Genomic DNA, 17,488 nt, shown 5'->3' with positions numbered 1-17,488 from the left:
CTTATGTTTCCACCGTCACCCTTCTCCTTTACTTCTTACCCCTTTGCCTCTCTCTCTCTGCTCTACCTAAATACCCACTGCATTCATTTCCCCCAACACTCTTTCACTTTCTCCTCTTTCTCTCATCTTCCCCTCCCTCTCCCTGAGGCAAGAGACGGGGCGTGCGCTGACATACAGCAAGGGCTGCCATGTCCCAGAGCAGGGAAACAGGGAGACAGCCGTGAGAGAGAGAACTGGTGAGAATCACCTCAGTCCAACAAGCTCCGTAATTCCTGTGCTGGTCTCATAGGATGATGTATGTATGGGTGAGTACTGCTGGGGATAGGGGTCCCTAGCAAATAAGGAATAGAGTAAGGCTTCCTGACTGCAATGTATAGCAACCCGCATCTGGAGAGTGGAATTTAACTACCTGCCTAGCTTAGGGTGAAAGGCTTTGGTTTGATTTAAGAAAACTATGTTATTCATTTGTTATGCTTACAACATACTTGTATCATACATTACACAATCCAGTGGTTTTATTGTTGTACAATATATTGGAAAAAAAGTGTTAGTGCACATTAATATATATTTTTAATTAGTGTGTGTGTGTGTGTTTGTATATATGTGTATATATATATCTATATATATATATATATATATATCTATAATAACACAAGAGTGTGTGTATAATTTGCATCTGCATATATTATTCAATACATAATTGGTTGATTTTGTTTTTATTTTGAATTTATACAGAAATGTATTTAGCGGTCTGCTAAACTTTGAGAATAGGGTTGTAAAATGTACTGCCCATATAACTTTCTGCTTTGCGGGAGAGACACTTTTCTGTGTGAAACTGCACCCTTTTGGGGCTGACCCTGTTAGCAGCATGTAATATAAAGAAGGATGTGAAGTTTTTAGGATGATGGAAGCCCTTTGAGGATCTATTTAGCAGCAAGCCTGAGAAACAGCCACACAGTGGCATAATGTATTAACCCTGCAACGTTTATATAGTGGTGTGTGTCTCTCAATTGATCTGCAGTGTTGTGCACATGGCACGCAGTTAAATTCACACTTCATTTTTTTTTTCCTTTGGTGGAATAATAGAATCTATTTCAAACATCGCACACTGTTTATGTGCCTTAGGCTTTTAATCTCTGTGGTGTCTACTACTATTTATAATAGGGAAACTCCTGGAAAACCAAGGTACCTATCGCCCATATTATCTATAGTACATGCTTAAAGGACAAGAAAAGGATAAACATAAGGAGTGCAGGGAAAGGCGTACCTTATTACAGTCTATCAGTGTAGTAATTTTGCGGAAGCTTGCCCCCGTAAAAAGATCCTTAGCTGATGATTTCCGAAAGCTTGAAGTTTAGAAATAACATTTGGTTCGGTGCATGTGCACAGACAAACGGGAAGGCGATGCAATCTGGCCAAAGATGGTGGACTCAAGCTCCTAATGGAGCAAAAAGCTAGACAGAGAGATTATTGCCTTTATAGAGGGTATTTCCAAAAAAAGGTAATTTTTAATTGTAAATTCTGGACATCAATTTTAAAGGAGAAGGAAACCCCCTGGGTGCAAAAATCCCTCCCCCCTCCCCTGTGTTGCCCCCCCTTCCTCCACCCTGGCCTACCTGTCCCCCGGGCAAATGCCCCTAACATGTTACTCACCTCTCTGTGCAGATCCTGTCCACGGAGTTTACAAGCGCCATCTTCTCCCAAGCGGTCTTCTTCCTGGATTAATCGTCCTCTTCTGGCGCATGCGCAGTAGGAGCATTTACCAGTACGGATCTACTGCGCATGTGCCGAATGTCAACTTCTTGACTTTTGGCGCGTGCGCAGTAAATCCGTACCGGTAAATGCTCCTACTGTGCATGCGCCAAAAACGCCAGTCAAAGCAGGAAGAAGACCGCTCAGGAGAAGATGGCGCCTGTGAACTCAGTGCACAGGACCTGCGCAGAGGGGCGAGTAACAAGTTAGGGCATTTTCCCGGAGGGACAGGTAGGCCAGGGGGGAGGAGGGGGGAGGGTTTTTGCGCCCAGGGAATTTCCTTCTCCTTTAATGGTTTATTAAAAATTAAGTTTTATTTATTTATACACATGAGTTTCAGGGGCTGTGGATGGGAAGGTGCAAATACATGGGTCAGTTCTCTTTCTCTTCTTCTGTGATTTATTATTAATTATCTGACTCTGCACACCATTCTCCTATGACTGATGGTTGTTGCTCCCCAATATCTAATTTTCAAATAATATTTAATGCATGCAGAGCAACAGGATCAATTGAAATGCTGTTTAATGCTTCAATGGAAACTGCAGGTTTGAATACGTTGGCACCTAGATGTTGCTAATAATACTTTTTCAGATCTGCTGTGTGTGCTGAATATATACAGCAATAGTTGCAAATCAGGCTGCAGTTGCTCACATTTACCATTTATTAGATTTATATTATTAAACAATAAAACATAATATCATACTAAAACAGCAGAGGTGTCTCCCTGCTTCCTAGTAGGAGGGTGGAGCTATGGGACCATGGAGCACAGAGACACCTCTGCTGTTGGGTATGATGATATGTTTTATTGTTTAATAATGTACATCTAATAAATGGTAAATGTGAGAAACTGCTGTGTGCTTGTGATCAAGCAGGTATGCAAGTGCAGTATGAAACATTTACTGAATTATGCTATTTGGAGTAGGAGGGTTGTGTCCCCTCTAGCTAGCTTTACTAATAAAAAAATATTTTCTATCTATTTGTTTTTGTCTGCTCAACATTTTAACTGGTTAGGAGTAAAGTTTTCCCTTGAACTTTGCAATTCTATTCTGCTAAGATCTAGGGTGAAACAGGGGTACTTCATTAACTGTCATTAATGGAAATAGAAAGCTAAATGCAATTTTATTGTTAAAGTGACTGATAGCAGATAACATCTTTCTACTTACAGATATGTATAAACTGCAAACATGTTATTTTTTTGTTCTATTGGCGGTGGTTCTGCTAGACTTCATTATGAGCTATAGGCTCTATCATAGGCTAGAATACTAGACATAATGAGGAAAAAGGGGTTATCTAGTTTAAATTAGAATGTTCTAGGCAAGAAAAAGAGTTCTAGTGTTTTATTCTTAAATAAATATATAAATATTTAAGCCACTGTCAGCCCTAAAGAGCTGCATTAGGGAAAATGGTGTTCTTAAAGTGATAAAACACTGTCAATCAAATAGCTTAAAGGAGAAGGAAATTCTTCTTCCACTTGGTGGTGCCAAATGTTAGGCACCCCCAAGTGATTGTATATACTTACCTGAAACCCCGGGCCGGTGCTCCTATCAGCGGAAGACTGCACCGGCATATTCTTTCTTCTCGCGGCTGCGCATGCGCAGTAGAGAGAAAAGCCAAACTTTAACTAAAAAGTCGACTATTTCGTTCTACTGCACATGTCTCTGCACGGGGAAATTTCAAGAAAGAAGAAGCCTGAGGAGGATCGCTCCGTAATGCTCGCTGGAAGAACCCTGGGCCAGTGCAGTTTTCCTTTACCTTTAAAATTTCGTATGATGTAGGCAACAGAATTCTAAGAATTTGCAGTAGGCCTTGCTTTTTAAAAAATATGTTTTGTGATATTTTTTTTAATATTCTTTACAATTTTTTTGTTCTGCTGCTCAAAGACTTGGAATATTAACTGTCATCTGGTGACTAGCTGGTTGATTATCCTAGCATCCAAGTTGCAAGATGAACAGTAGAGGGCCCAAAAAGAATAACAAGCAATGAAAATTATGAACAACAGTTAGATTGATGCCTCATAGTTGACTTGTTTTTGGTTGATGAGGTCAGTGACCCTGGCAACCAGACGGCAGTTTCAGCTGCAGGCTAGAAAGAATCAGAATAGAAAAGCTAATCATTAAATATTACAAAACAAATAAATAATGAAGCCCAAAAGTTGATTTTCTGTCTGTAACACAGTAATAGTTACAGTAAAGGTGAACACAGGCAGTGGTTGTCATAAAATTCAGCCTGAAAAAATTGAGCTTGCCATTGTCCTGCAGCTGTGGGGTAAGGTTTTTTTTTTTCGTGTTTGGGGTATATTTATCAAACCATGACGTTAGAGATCACCACAGTCCTCTAGAGTGAAATTCTGCCACTCTCCATTCATTTCTATGGGATTTTTAAAAGCGTATTTATCAATGGGTGAAAGCTCATCCTTTGATAAATACGCCTTTCAAAATCCCATAGAAATGAATGGAGAGTGGTGGAATTTCACTCTAGCGGACTGTGGTGATCTCTAACTTCATTCTTTGATAAAAATACCCCTTTGTGTGTGGGGGGGGAAGTAGTGGTTAAAATGTCTCAATTCATTGTGTTGCTAATTGGCAACATTTACCAATTCATAGATAGTAAGGGCAACAGTTTAGCAGTCTTTACTGGAACCAGTTTGTCACCATTGTGGTGGTTGTATTTGCAGGGGAAAGTTATAAAATATATTTAATATCTCAGATAGGTGCTACTTGGGAATGTGACTAAAATGCAGCATATGAAATTGTTTTGTAGAACATTGCTCTCACTTTTGAGAACAAATTCACTTCAATTCCCACCATGTAGACCTGCAGAATACTGCTCATTTCAGTTATCCCTTTAAAGATTGTATCATTTGAGAAGAAAGACATCAAAACTAGATTTGAGTGTAACCATAGGTTAATGAGCCCCATCCACAAACGCTCATGCCTCAAATACTTTGGTAGAATCTATTTTAAAATGTGCGTTAAAATTGCAACTCATTCAGAACCCCCGCCACATACCAGGGATTCACCAGCAAGTCTGTCTTATTTATGTTTCTGATCTTTTCAAGCCATCTTTACCCTATCCCTTGTGAACATAAGTGTGTCATATCAGTGCTACTCCTCTGAGATCAATTGTAAAGGAAAATTGCTGTGTTTATTGTAACTAATTGCAACTTTGCAGACCTAATCACTTATTTTTTATTTTTTGCAAAAAATAACTAGTGTTTATGCCACCATAGATTGCATTAGTCAGTATTGCATATTACAGAAGGATTCCAGGCACACATAAATGCTTTCTCTTGCCTGTGGACATTTATTGACAACAATTGACAAGGAGGCTGAGTTGGCTAACTCATACATGATTAAATAGCCTAATGTAAGTGAGTTAGATATTGCAAGGAAAGTAATTTACTGATTTATGGCCCTGTAAGCAAGAGAAAACTAAAGGCTTTGTTAAAGAGAGCGGTAGCTTCCGTTATTAATTATGAAGTGAGCTTTACATCTAGCGACGATGAGCAGTTTGATTCTCCTGAATCTGGGCATTCTCCATTACAAAGGAAATTATATTTTACAACACTGAGGTGATATAGTAACAGGAATGAATTGTTTTCTAAGGTTTTCAAAGCAAATCATGTATTTGCTTTCATCTCTTTAAAGGACAAATAAATAAAAAAATATACCTCAAGTGACTACTTATACTTACCTGACACCCTGGACTGATGCTTCTATCAGCAGAAAACTGCACCGGCCTGGGGTTCTTCTAGTGTGCTCCACAGAGAGATCCTCTTCTAGCTTTTTTGAGCCTTTTCATGGCTGCACATGCACAGTAGAGCGAAAAGTAAAGCCGAACTTTAACAAAAAAGCCCGCTATTTGCTCTACTCTACTCCAGAAAATTTAAAAACAGGAAGAGGATCTCTCCGTGGTGCTCGCTATAAGAACTCCGGGCAGGTGGGGTTTTCTGCTGATAGGAGCACCAACCCGGGGTGTCAGATAAGTAAAAGTAGTCACCTTGGGGTACCAATTATAAAATGGTATTCATTCTCCTTTAAAGAGGTCTTTCACATTTAAATTAACTTTTAGTATGTATGATGTAGAGCAGTGATCCCCAACCAGTAGCTCGTGAGCAACATGTTGCTCTCCAACCACTTGGATGTTGCTCCCAGTGGCCTCAAAGCAGGTGCTTATTTTTAAATAAGTTTTGATTGTTTAAAAACCAGGTTCACTGCCAAACAGAACCTCAGTGTAGGTTGCCACATTTGTTTTAGGGTGGGCTCATGGTCTTCTGTTGCCCAACTGGCGGCCCCCGACATGAAAGTCTGTCTGCCTACAGGTATCTGTACTGAGATTAACTGGCCCTTGCATTGTTTACAACTCAAATTCAGATGGTAAGATCCTGCATTGTTCACAACGGTCTTTATTTTGTTCCTTGGAACCTTTTAATAATAATTGGTCACTTCCAGCAATTTCACCAACATCACTTATATTTCCAAAGAACTTTTATATACGTGCCATATTTAAACCTTCACTGGGAAGAAAGTAACAGAAGGGGAAATTTGCTAAGAAACTTTCGTGCTGCCCAGGGGCGTAACTATAGAGGAAGCAGACCCTGCGGCTGCAGGGGGGCCCAGGAGGTATAGGGGCCACATGAGGCCCTAATTCATATACAATTTCAATAAATATTGGAGAAACAAGTCAACCCCAAAACATTTTGGGGGCCTGAAAAATAATTTGCTTTGGGGCCCAGTAATATCTAGTTACGCCACTGGTGCTGCCAAATTATAACTGGCAAAAGTACGCCAGCATTCTCTTGCCAGGACAAAATTTCTCATTTTGATAAGTGAGTATTTGTCACGAAATAACGTCTGACATAGTTAAGTGAAGTCTGGCGTTTCCCGAAGCAAAAATTTGTTTTCATATGAGTGGAAGATGATGGTGTTCTTTTTAGTAGTGTTTTTTTTTTTAATTTAATGAAGGTTTCTACATTGTGTGTACATGTATGGGATCTATTATAAGGAAACCTGTTCCAGAAAACCTAGAATTACCGAAAGGCCATCTACTATAGACTCCATTTTAATCAAATAATTCACATTTTAAAAAAACATTTTCTCTGTAATAATGTACTTGATCCTAACTAAGATATACAGTAATTAATCCTTTTTGATGGTAAAACACCCTATTGGGTTTAAATAATTTTTAAATAATGTTTAGTAACCTTAAGGTATCGAGATTATGGAAAAAAAGTACAGAAAAAAACCTTATCTAAAAAACCCCAGGTCCCTAGCATTCATGATTCAGATCCAATGCCTGTAATAATAAGTCTGTACCTTGTACTTGATCCCAATTAAGATATAATGCTACTTATTGGAGGCAAACCAATAATTTTGGGTTTCTTTCATGTTTAAATGTTTTAGCAGATTCGATATATGGTGATCCAAATTACAGAAAGATCCCTGGATTACAGGTCCATACCTGTACTTGTTTTCTCCTTACTATGGATTCTGTTATTCTCTCTCTGTTAGTGATGTGCTTGTATGCACATTTTTAGAGCTTGTTCATGATACAGTTTTCAGTAATTTTTAAGGGCTGATTATTAAATTCTGATGCTTATTGCTCTGGTTTTGGAACTGCCATATAATGAGAATCTTAAATACAAGGCTGATTAGTAATTATGTTTTTTGTATGCAGTATGTTACCAATCCCTAAGCTCAGATAACTGACAGCAGAACAGGGCATGTGCTATGAATTCACAGAAAAAAAGATGTGATGCTACTAAGGGCATCTTTGGAGTTGCAGATCTTTGGAGACACAGCTATGGTTGGCCTGTGCTGTACAGAACTTCAAAACATCATGGGGTCGATTTATCATGCTGTGTAAAACATTGGAGAAAAACATCACCAGTGAAGTTGCCCATAGCCATAGAATTTACAGTGCTTATACAAAAGTACCTTAAGCTGACGTTGATTTTACAGTTCCTAGACTCTCCTTGATAATATGCCATGCCTCTTGTTTACTACCAACATGGCATTGAGAAAGAAGTGTAGCATCGATAGAATCTGCAGCACTGTAACATTCCAGTTCTTTCGATTTTGTGTTTCTAGGTTTCTTTTTATTCATTATGGAATGAGTCCTGCTCACGTGAAATCGGCCAGCATGCCAAGTACACGTAATTCTGAACTGGCATAATGTTAACATTTTTAGCTTTAATTAATTTCTGGAAATGATTTCTCATCCCTTCTTCTTTCCTTCAAAATGAAGGCTAATGTCACCCAGGGTTGAAACTCTGAAATGCAAACTCTCCTGTTTCATTGCAGAAATGTGTGTCTGCATTTGGACTGATACTATGGATCCCCTGGAGCAGGCAAGGTAAGGGGCTTATTCCAGCGTAGGGGACTGATTCATGGCCTGCGTTTATTTAGCAGGTGAGTTTCATCCCTGTGTGGCATTAGTTTAAGCAAGACATTTCCAGTATAGCACAGTGGTGCTGAGTTTAGTGCCTTGGAGTGCTGGGGCACTGTTTGATTCCAATCAGGGCACTATCTGCAGAGAGTCTATGTTCTCACTGTTTCTGTGTGGGCTTTCTCCGGTTCCTCCCACACACCAAAATGCTGCTGGCAGATTAATTGGCTTCTAATAAAATGACTGTGCATATGATAGGGGCCTTAGATTCTAATCTCGGCTACCACTAGGGCAAGGTTTGGTGTATATGATCTATAATCGTTGTAATGAAAATTTGTAGGTGCTATATAATTAAAGCATACATATAATGATGTAGAAATGAAAACCAAGTATCTGCTTTTTCTTTTAGAATTCGTCCCTTAATTTGAGTTTGTGGCTACCTTCTTCTGGGGCTTCTTTCATTGCTGATGTATGCCTTAGGATCAGGTAAAGGGAGTAAGAAGGTGTGGCAGATTGTTCACATACCTGTCCTTTCAGTAGCTGCATTACTCTTTGCTGAGTGATCTCTGCAGTGCAACAATTTCACTTTTAGATGTTTTTTTCCCCCATTTATTATTACTCGAGTGGTAAATGAAAGTAGTACTTAACACATATTTATTTTTTGAGCAGAGCTGCATATAATCTGTGTATTTATCTCTGGTGTCATTTTTCATTGTGCAATGCAGATGTGCCATTGTCTGACTGTAAACATGAGCACAACTCCAGGCTGCGGGCGAGAGGAGCGTCCACTGTTTATAAAGCACTTTTTCATCCTTGTCAGTGAAGCATTGGAAATCGTTGAAGCATAGTGTGTGCTGCTTAACCTGCAAAAGGACTGGCCAGTGATTTTTGCACTGCAGAACATTAGAATTGCTGTGTGTTTATGGTGGCTTTCCTGTTTTTGCAAGTGGCCAAATAAAGACATGCTGTTGGGCAATGTGCCTCTTTTACATCTGTGTAGAATTAATTGTAAGCATTATATTTTATAAATATACGTATATATATATATGACTTGAGAAAGGGCCCCATTGGCTCGAAACGTTGACAGTATGAATGTGCACTTTTATGGTGATGTAATAAATATTTATTTATATATATATATATATATATATATATATATATATATCTATATATCCTGAACCGGACAATCTTGGTATCAAATTCCATTCTTGCATGTACAAGTATGTGTGCTATTGATATCAGACTTGCATTGACTTGTTGTGAGCATATTCTGTTCAGCGTAATTGGAGGGCCGACTCACCATTGATTGCAGTACTGTTAGGTGATTGCATTGTTTTACATATGGTTTAAAGTGTTGACAGTAGGGAGGTTATGAAATAGACCCTTTCTGTGCTGTTTACTTGTTCACTGTATGGGGGTTGCAACTGCGCCTGGGCCATGGTGCCTCATAAGCCCAAATAATTGAATAACTGTTCTCTGAAAGGATAATTTTAAAATGCTACACTGCTACATTCTATTCAACATTGTCTGGATAGAATGCTAATATGAAATCCCTTATCTAAAAGAATATAGCATTGTATTCCCCCAGTGCCACATTTAGGACTAATCTACAGGTATCTTTACTGAATGTTATGTTTATACATGCATGTTTTTTTATGCAGCATTGCATGCAGTTATATGTTCTCTGCACTCTGCTTTACCTTTTACTACATATGTTGGTTTATGATCTAATTTATTCTCTGCAAGATGGAAGAGATCAACTAACAAAAAAAAAACCATATAATAGTATTAGAAATAAATGCAAAAAATATCTGATTGTCATGTTTTTTTAGTGTTGTCTCGGCATGATACACAAGAGAGCACTTGTATGCATTAGCCCTCAGGGGAGCAATACAATGCTATTACTATTCTCAATACAAATTTAAATTGTTCAGAAAGGTGATAGAGTTGAAAGAACAGAGGCAACGTGTTCACACTGCTTCTTTACACAGGGCAAAGCTGGTGCAAGGAAAATGTAACTATGGATGGCCCTCTATAAGGGTGTCTCTTTAAAGTAGGGTTATATGATTATTTGAGGCTCTCATTAATATCTTAGTGTTTCTGTGCTTCTAATTTTCAATTCTTTGCACACCAGAGCAATCTTGCATGCAATATTCAATACATATTATCTGGAGCTATTTTCTTCTTGGCTATGCAAGCAGAAAATCCTTTTGTGAGCACTTTTAGAACCAGTACAGTATTTTTACTGTTTTTTTCAAGCAAAATTCTTTTGCATACCACATTTTGTTGTATGCACTAGCCTCAAAATTTGTTTTGCGCACAAGTACAGGTTTGGGGTTTTGCTCCAGAGTCCACACATCTAAGCTATAGTTTTTTATAAATTTGGTTAAATCAGAAGCACGCCAAATCAATGTTTATTTCAATTTGTATGCAAGTTTGTCTGGATGTGGTAATTCCTTATAGGTATTTGTCTTGCCTGCAGTTATATATTCTTGGCAGCTGTATACACAGTTCCTATTAGGAGCGTGAGCCGTGTCACATGGATCTGTAGGCACAATGTCAAATAAGAGTGTGAATCATGAAATCACATCAGGGGCCCAGTGTTTCCTGACGTGTCTCCTGCAGTAAAGTGGCCATACATTGGATGACTGGCCAAGTATCCAACCAGTTGGCATGTGGATCCAACAGATGGATATTGCGTAAATTAATCATTGACAGCATTGTTCTATTTAGCCCAAAGAAGTAGATCTGACAGTAAGCGAGGGGTACACTATATGGCTAAAAGTATATATATATATATATATATATATATATATATATATATATATACTTGCCTGTCCTGCATCTCATTTCAAAACCATTGATATTGATATGAGGCCAGACTGGCATCGGTATTCCTATGTATCTCAAAGGTGTTCATTTGGGTTGAAGTTGGGCCTCTGTGCAGGCCACTCAAGTTTTTTTGTAAATCAATGCTGTCTTATGTGGTGCATAAGGTTATTATCCAGGACTATAGGAGGCCCAGGATGATTTTTTCAAACTGTAACCTTTAGTCTATGGGCACACATGATGAACGCTCCGGCTATTGTCAGCCTCAGAATCAGATCTGCTCAGTGTCCCTGCTCCGTTGATTGGAATCTGATCAGCCTGCGGGCGCTCACACTCGGCGAAGCTGAAGCTGTGGTCAGCACGAATACATGAAAGGAGGCATCTCTGGGCTGACCTCAGCTTCAGCTCCACTGAGATGCCTCAGCTCACACAGGCTGATTGGATTAAAATTAATGGAGCAGGGGCACTGACCAGATCTGCTTCTCTCAGCTTGCAAAAATAAGCATGCTGACAACAGCCGCTAACAATAGCCTGTGTGCCCATAGACCAGTAACACAAAAAAATTTTAATTAAAAAAAATATATTATTGCCCCCTCTAATACCTCCTCCTTCAAGCACAATGTTCACCATTTGTAATGCTTTATTAAAAAATTCCACAATGGACATCTTCTTCCAGTTGTGCTGTGTCTCAGAAATAGGGCGATATGGCGACATGCCCTCAGCTTTATCCTACGTGCGTGCTCCACATCTACTGACCTGACTTCTTCTTAAGCCGGAAGTCAGTTTCTGCGCTGCTGTAGAGGATTTATGGCTGACCTGGGTGCTGCCTTCGCCTCTCGCAGCGCTAAATAAATCAGGCTTAAAGTTAAAACATGCAGGTTGAAAAATCCTCAAGTGTTATTGGTCCTTTAAGGTGAAGACACACAGAGCTACTAGTAGCAGCTACTTGTCACGGCTACAAAATAGACAATAGTGATAATTGACTTTACTAAGTCACTATTCCCTATATGTAATAAAAGGCACTAAGTTTGCCCAGGAGCAGTAACCCATAGCAACCAATAAGATGTTTGCTTTTAAACAGGTGACCAGTAAATTTTACCTGCTGCTTGGTTGCTATAAGATACTGCTCCTGGGTAAACGTAGTGCCTTTTATTACATAACCCCCATATGTATGTTTTAGCAGAGGCAATTGGAAACAGAACATACCGGCACAACATGGGTACTGCTAGCAGGTATAACCTTGCTTGTTTATTGCGGATGCAATAACCTTGCAATAAACGAGCAAGGTTATACCTGCTAGCAGTACCCATGTTGTGCCGGTGTGTTCTGTTTCCACGTTACTTTTGAGGCTGCCCAGTTCCTCTATCACCGAGCACCTGGGATTTGCGTTTGTCTGGACGGCCAGGGTGTGCGAGAGTAGTTCTTTCCTTCTTCAATTAGCAGAGGCAATTCTCAGCACTGTCTATGGCAGGGTATTTTCTGGTGTTTTGTAGCTGTGAAATGTATCTGCTGCTAGTAACCCCATGTGTCCTCACTCTGAGATGACATGTGCCCGAGTGGTCATGCAGTATGTTCAAAACCGGACTAACTGTCCAATCAGATTTAGATAACTATAGAGTGGAATGTTAACTGTGAGCAGTGCCTGTTTTATACTGATGGAAGTCTCACTGTGCTGCCACAGACAAAAATTGCGTGTCTTACTTATATATTTAAATTTTAATGTATATACTATTATGCTCAATTTACTAAAATAGTAATAAACAGTAAAATGATGTGCTGGGTTGATTAGAGGGAAGGTCAGTACATTGCTGTGTTGAGAACACTCCTAGTTGTAGTCAGATGTTAAGTAGAGAGGTGCTATATGTTTTTGGGAGTAATTTTGCTGCTCTGCATATTTCTCCCTATCCATATTTCTATTTCTCACACCATCTCTCTATTTTACTGCTTTTGCATTTTTCTTTTTACTCATATAATTTTTTTGTCACAAGTAATTGGCTGTTGGTCTGTATATATATCCGTGTGCCAAATATGCCTATATGCCCAAATATAGGTAATCTCTAGCATTAAATCCTCTCATTGTAGCTTCTAGCCTGCCTGCACATACATCTGGGTGTCTGTCAGTGAGCCTGCTTGCCTGCTTTCTCCCCTCTCATCTGTATTCAGGTTAGTGTATTATTTTCTGCAGTCTCAGCAGCCTGTCCGTGGCTGAGCGGGGAGTCTTCTTACAGCACCATAAATCTGAAGATTTGCAGACAGATAACCTCATTAAATGGAGGAGGAGCCATAATATCTGTGTAGCTCAATACAGAGGAAGAGATTCCTTATATATATTAATTAGAACATAGGAAGGTTGTTCTTATATTCATCAATAGGATTAGAGAAAAGAGGTTTTATCCCCTCCCCTGTGTACAAGAAAACATAGAATGTGATGTTTGTGTTTAGGGGTACAGGCAATCATGGTCAATTGTAGTTTATGTAGTTTAGTGCATTTTTTTTCAAATATGTGTTTAAGAGGCGGTAACAGTTTATATGTTTTTTACTATATATTGTATATGCTAACATTGTTATAGAATGACTGACAGAATAAATAACTGTACTTGAGAACAGTGAATACGAAGCTAACAAGGTGCTTCTGATACTGTAATGACTGAAGTGAGACGTGTTTTATAGAATACGTAAACAGGATTTTTTTTAACCATTGATTTGATTGAATATGAACCTGGAAATACTAAATATTTGTCAGCAGTAACCCATGCTATGTACTAACAGGCAGCAACGTAACTATCCGGCTTGGGGCCCGGGTGCAGAGCATTCAGCAGGCCCCAGGGGGTGCACCCTAGTACTTCCACCACTGCTAACAGGTGTTTTCTAGATACCAATTGAAGTGGCTGGGTAAAACAGACTGGTATTTGGAGAATGGCCATCTCACATATGTATATATCAAGTGAAGATGTTCCGTGTGCAACTAAGAGGTCATGAGTAATGAGTATTTGATTTTAAAGGACAGCAAACTTAATATGTAAATATTCGTTTCATAAACAGTACAACATTATGGTATGCCCTTATTTCATAATATGTATGGCATAGCGTTATGATCATGCTTCTTCATGATTTGTTAAAATAAATCATCTCTTCTTTCACTGGCTTTACTTACTCAAGCAAAAGCCCAAATGGCTGTGGATACATGGGTCTCTCTTCTAGTGTGCTTAGCTATTCTGTATAGGATCCACCACACTAGGTAGGATCTCATCCCCACTTCGCAGTCTGAGCCTCCTCCATGCTTTCATTATGGTCACTGCTCCCTTGTTACTTATTATGAACCTGTAATAATTACTAAAGCCTAATATTGTGTGGGATAGTAGGCGAGTACATGTGCTTTCAGTCAGAAGAAACAACAATGGGGAGCCACTGGAGGCATTTTTGTAGAAACATTTTGGCTGTCAAAAAATTGCGTGATGGCCATGGGATGATAGAGAAGCCTGAAACACAAGGTGCAGGCTTTGTAGGCTATTTATTTGCCAAGCTTTAGTCCTCTTTTAACCATACCATGCTGCTCATTTCCCCACTTTCCAGACCCCAAGCTTTTACTTATTATTTCACACTTTCTCTTTTCCTTCTCTAACTTGAGCTAATACTTTGTGGCCACATCCGTTTTCTCTTTGTATCAGTGTGGTCACAACCACAAGTAGTGCTGCCAATGTCCATTCTGCCTTGTTTTAGAAACAGTACCCAACTTCTTTTCACTGTCTTTATCGGTTACCTATTAATATTCAGCAGGTGACCTCTCATCGCCGTTTGTGGGGCCTAGGAATGCAGCTGCAAAGGATCTGTTGCTCCTTGTTATGATGCTCACTAAACCAGAATCCTCTGCGTCAATACTGTAGCCCCACTGCGAATACAGTCGTTTATGATCATCAGATATGCAAGTTCCTCATTTACTCTGCCCTAGAGAGGTTTCTTAATTACAGGGAGACCCAGGAGTACCATCAGCAGGGGCACACGGTGGGTACTGGACTTAGGGCTTCAATGGCATAGGAAAGATGTAATTTGTGGACTACAAAATGGGTGAGGCTTGTGTGGGAGTTGGTGGTGTTTGGGTGGGTCATGGGCAGAATTTTGGTATAGTTCTGGCATTCCAGGTAGATTAGGGGCATACGTGTAGGAGGCTTTTTGAACCAGAGTTCCATTTTACTTGTTGGCATGGTCTGCCACTCTGAGCCAGAGTAACTAGGTGGGATAATAATTGGGGCACCATGGGAGAGGGCAGGGGCAGAACTACTGAGGGTGCAAGGGGTGGATTGAGCCTGCAGCCCGTCGGACACTTGCGCCAGTCAATAGCCACTAGAAAAAATGCGTCCGAGGGGGCCCGTATGCATGGCCTTCACCCGGCCCGGGAACGACTTGTTCCGTTACTGGGGAAGAGCCCTACTAATTTAGCACTTTTGGTACCCATGATTACTGATGGTAGCCCTGGTGACAACACTTTTTAAAGGGCACCGGTCACTTTTTTTTTTTTGTAACCCTGCCAGAGGTGCAGGCTAATAGAGCCCACACACTGGTTGGGGGATACAACAGTCATTATGTGCATGTGCATGACGTTACCTTGTGAGACTCCCTTATTATGTGAAAGTGCACTTTGCAAGATGGCAGCCCGCACCAGGAATCCCCTCCTAGTGTGGGCAGCCTAGTGCTGGCAGGGTCACTTCTTTTGAAAATTGGAGTGGGGCCTCTATTAGCTTGCACCACTGGCTGGGTAAAAAAATGGGGGTGAACAGTGTCCTTTAATGACTCCATTGTGATTTGGTCATTGAAAGGGTCTCCTAACAGGGTCTGCTTTGACTCAACCTGTGTACATTGTAGGGATGTGGCGGAACCTGAATTCATAAGAAGTAGCTTTTTTGGTCATTTTCCCCCAGTATTTTGGTTAATTTGCATTTGCAAATTAGGATTCAGATTCAAAGTCTAGCAGTGGCAAAGTTTTGTGTCTGAGCAGGGTAACTTTTACTGTTCATCATGAACTAAGGGGTGGGGGCTGCACTTTGGCTTCAGGAGTTCTCGCCTGGTGGGCCACCTGCTGCCATAAACCCCCCTACTCAACAAATGGGTCACTATTGAAAGTGTATGTGTTGGAGTTTTGCATTTCTGATGCAGGTAAATAACACATTTTACTTTACAGTGACTGAGGTATACTGGTTGTAGGAGAAAATTCAGTATATCTCCCTGTTTTTGGGAAATAAAGGGAATTTAACCTCTAATTACCAACAAGGTTTTGGTTACCTAACTCCTTAAGTATGTGTTCTATGGATAGAATCGTTTTTTTGTGTTTTCAATTGCCCCCATTTTGGCAATAACCATTCTTAAACTGTTACATAAGCTATTATTACAATTGTTTGTCTCTTGATTCTAAGCACCTGGTCCTATTGGTTGGTGGCCCAGTCTGGCAATAGAATGGAACACCCCAGCTGTACATTTTGTGATACTTTGATGATGCTGTCATGATGTCAGCAGAGCACATTTCCTGATATAGGAACATGCTGATCAAGAAGTAAACATAGCTCTTTCGTTTATTATATTTGTATGCCAGGCTGGGACAACAGCCCAAAATGACACATTTGGGGGAGATCAGGAGGCACAAAATCCCAACGATTCTGTAAATGTAGCAACTGAGATTAGCACTTTGCTTATGTTTCAGAAATATGCATCATTTGCTGGCACTTATATTCAAATGATGAATAGCTGCTATTTATTTGCTGCACCTCAGGGAATAACTTGCTGGGTATTCTAATCACCAGAGGCAAATGCATAGAGGGGGGGGGCATTAAAAGGTACAGATGGCTTTGTGTTTTACACTTGTCATTACTGGAGTGTATCAGGGTGGTTGAGTTAACAAAATAATGGCACTGTAAGCACTCCTTTGGCAAGAATCCCTGGAGCTCTATGGGAGCCCTCTCTCCTTTAACCCCTGGGCTTTTGGTAGTGAGTTTAAAGGGGTGGTTTACCTTTAATTTAAATTTTAGTATGTTATAGATTGGCTAATTCTAACCAACTTTCTAATTGGCCTTCATTATTTTTTTGGGGGGTTTTGCCTTCCTCTTTTGACTCTTTCCAGCTTTCAAATGGGGGGTCACTGATCTAAAAAGCAAGTGCTCTGTACGTCTAATAATTTATTGTTATTGCTACATTTTATTTCTCCTCTTTATATGCAAGCCCTCTCCTATTCATATTCCAGTCTCTCATTCAAATCAAAGCTTGGTAAATTGTGGCAACCCAATTGTGGAAATTGCAAACTGGAGAGCTGTTGTATAAAAAGCTAAATAACTCAAAAACCGCAAATAATAAAAAAAAAAATGAACACAGGTGCAAATTGTCTTAGAATATCATTCTACATCATACTAAAAGTTCATTTATAGGTGAACAACCGCTTTAATACAAAACTCTGTTTAATACATGGCTGTTTATTTGCGCACATAATGCTCTTCATAATGGATAGCCACTTCTACTTAATTCACCAATGCTTTAA

General features: G+C 39.7%; 1 protein-coding gene across 11 annotated transcripts in view; it reads left to right on the top strand.

The window, feature by feature from the left end:
- rbfox2.L (RNA binding fox-1 homolog 2 L homeolog) overlaps nt 1-17,488 on the top strand; it is a 176,119-nt gene that overhangs the window by 46,152 nt on the left and 112,479 nt on the right. The window contains exon 1 of one of the 11 annotated variants that reach the window (XM_018256652.2): nt 276-305. Coding sequence (XP_018112141.1) covers nt 291-305 — 15 coding nt within the window. The 5' untranslated portion in view covers nt 276-290. 11 annotated transcript variants of the gene reach the window in all.

This window comes from Xenopus laevis, chromosome 4L (genome assembly GCF_017654675.1).
Source record: "Xenopus laevis strain J_2021 chromosome 4L, Xenopus_laevis_v10.1, whole genome shotgun sequence".
Taxonomy (NCBI): Eukaryota; Metazoa; Chordata; class Amphibia; order Anura; family Pipidae; genus Xenopus; species Xenopus laevis.
Note: the sequence above shows the minus strand (reverse complement) of the source record. Positions and strands in the feature narration are given on the sequence as shown.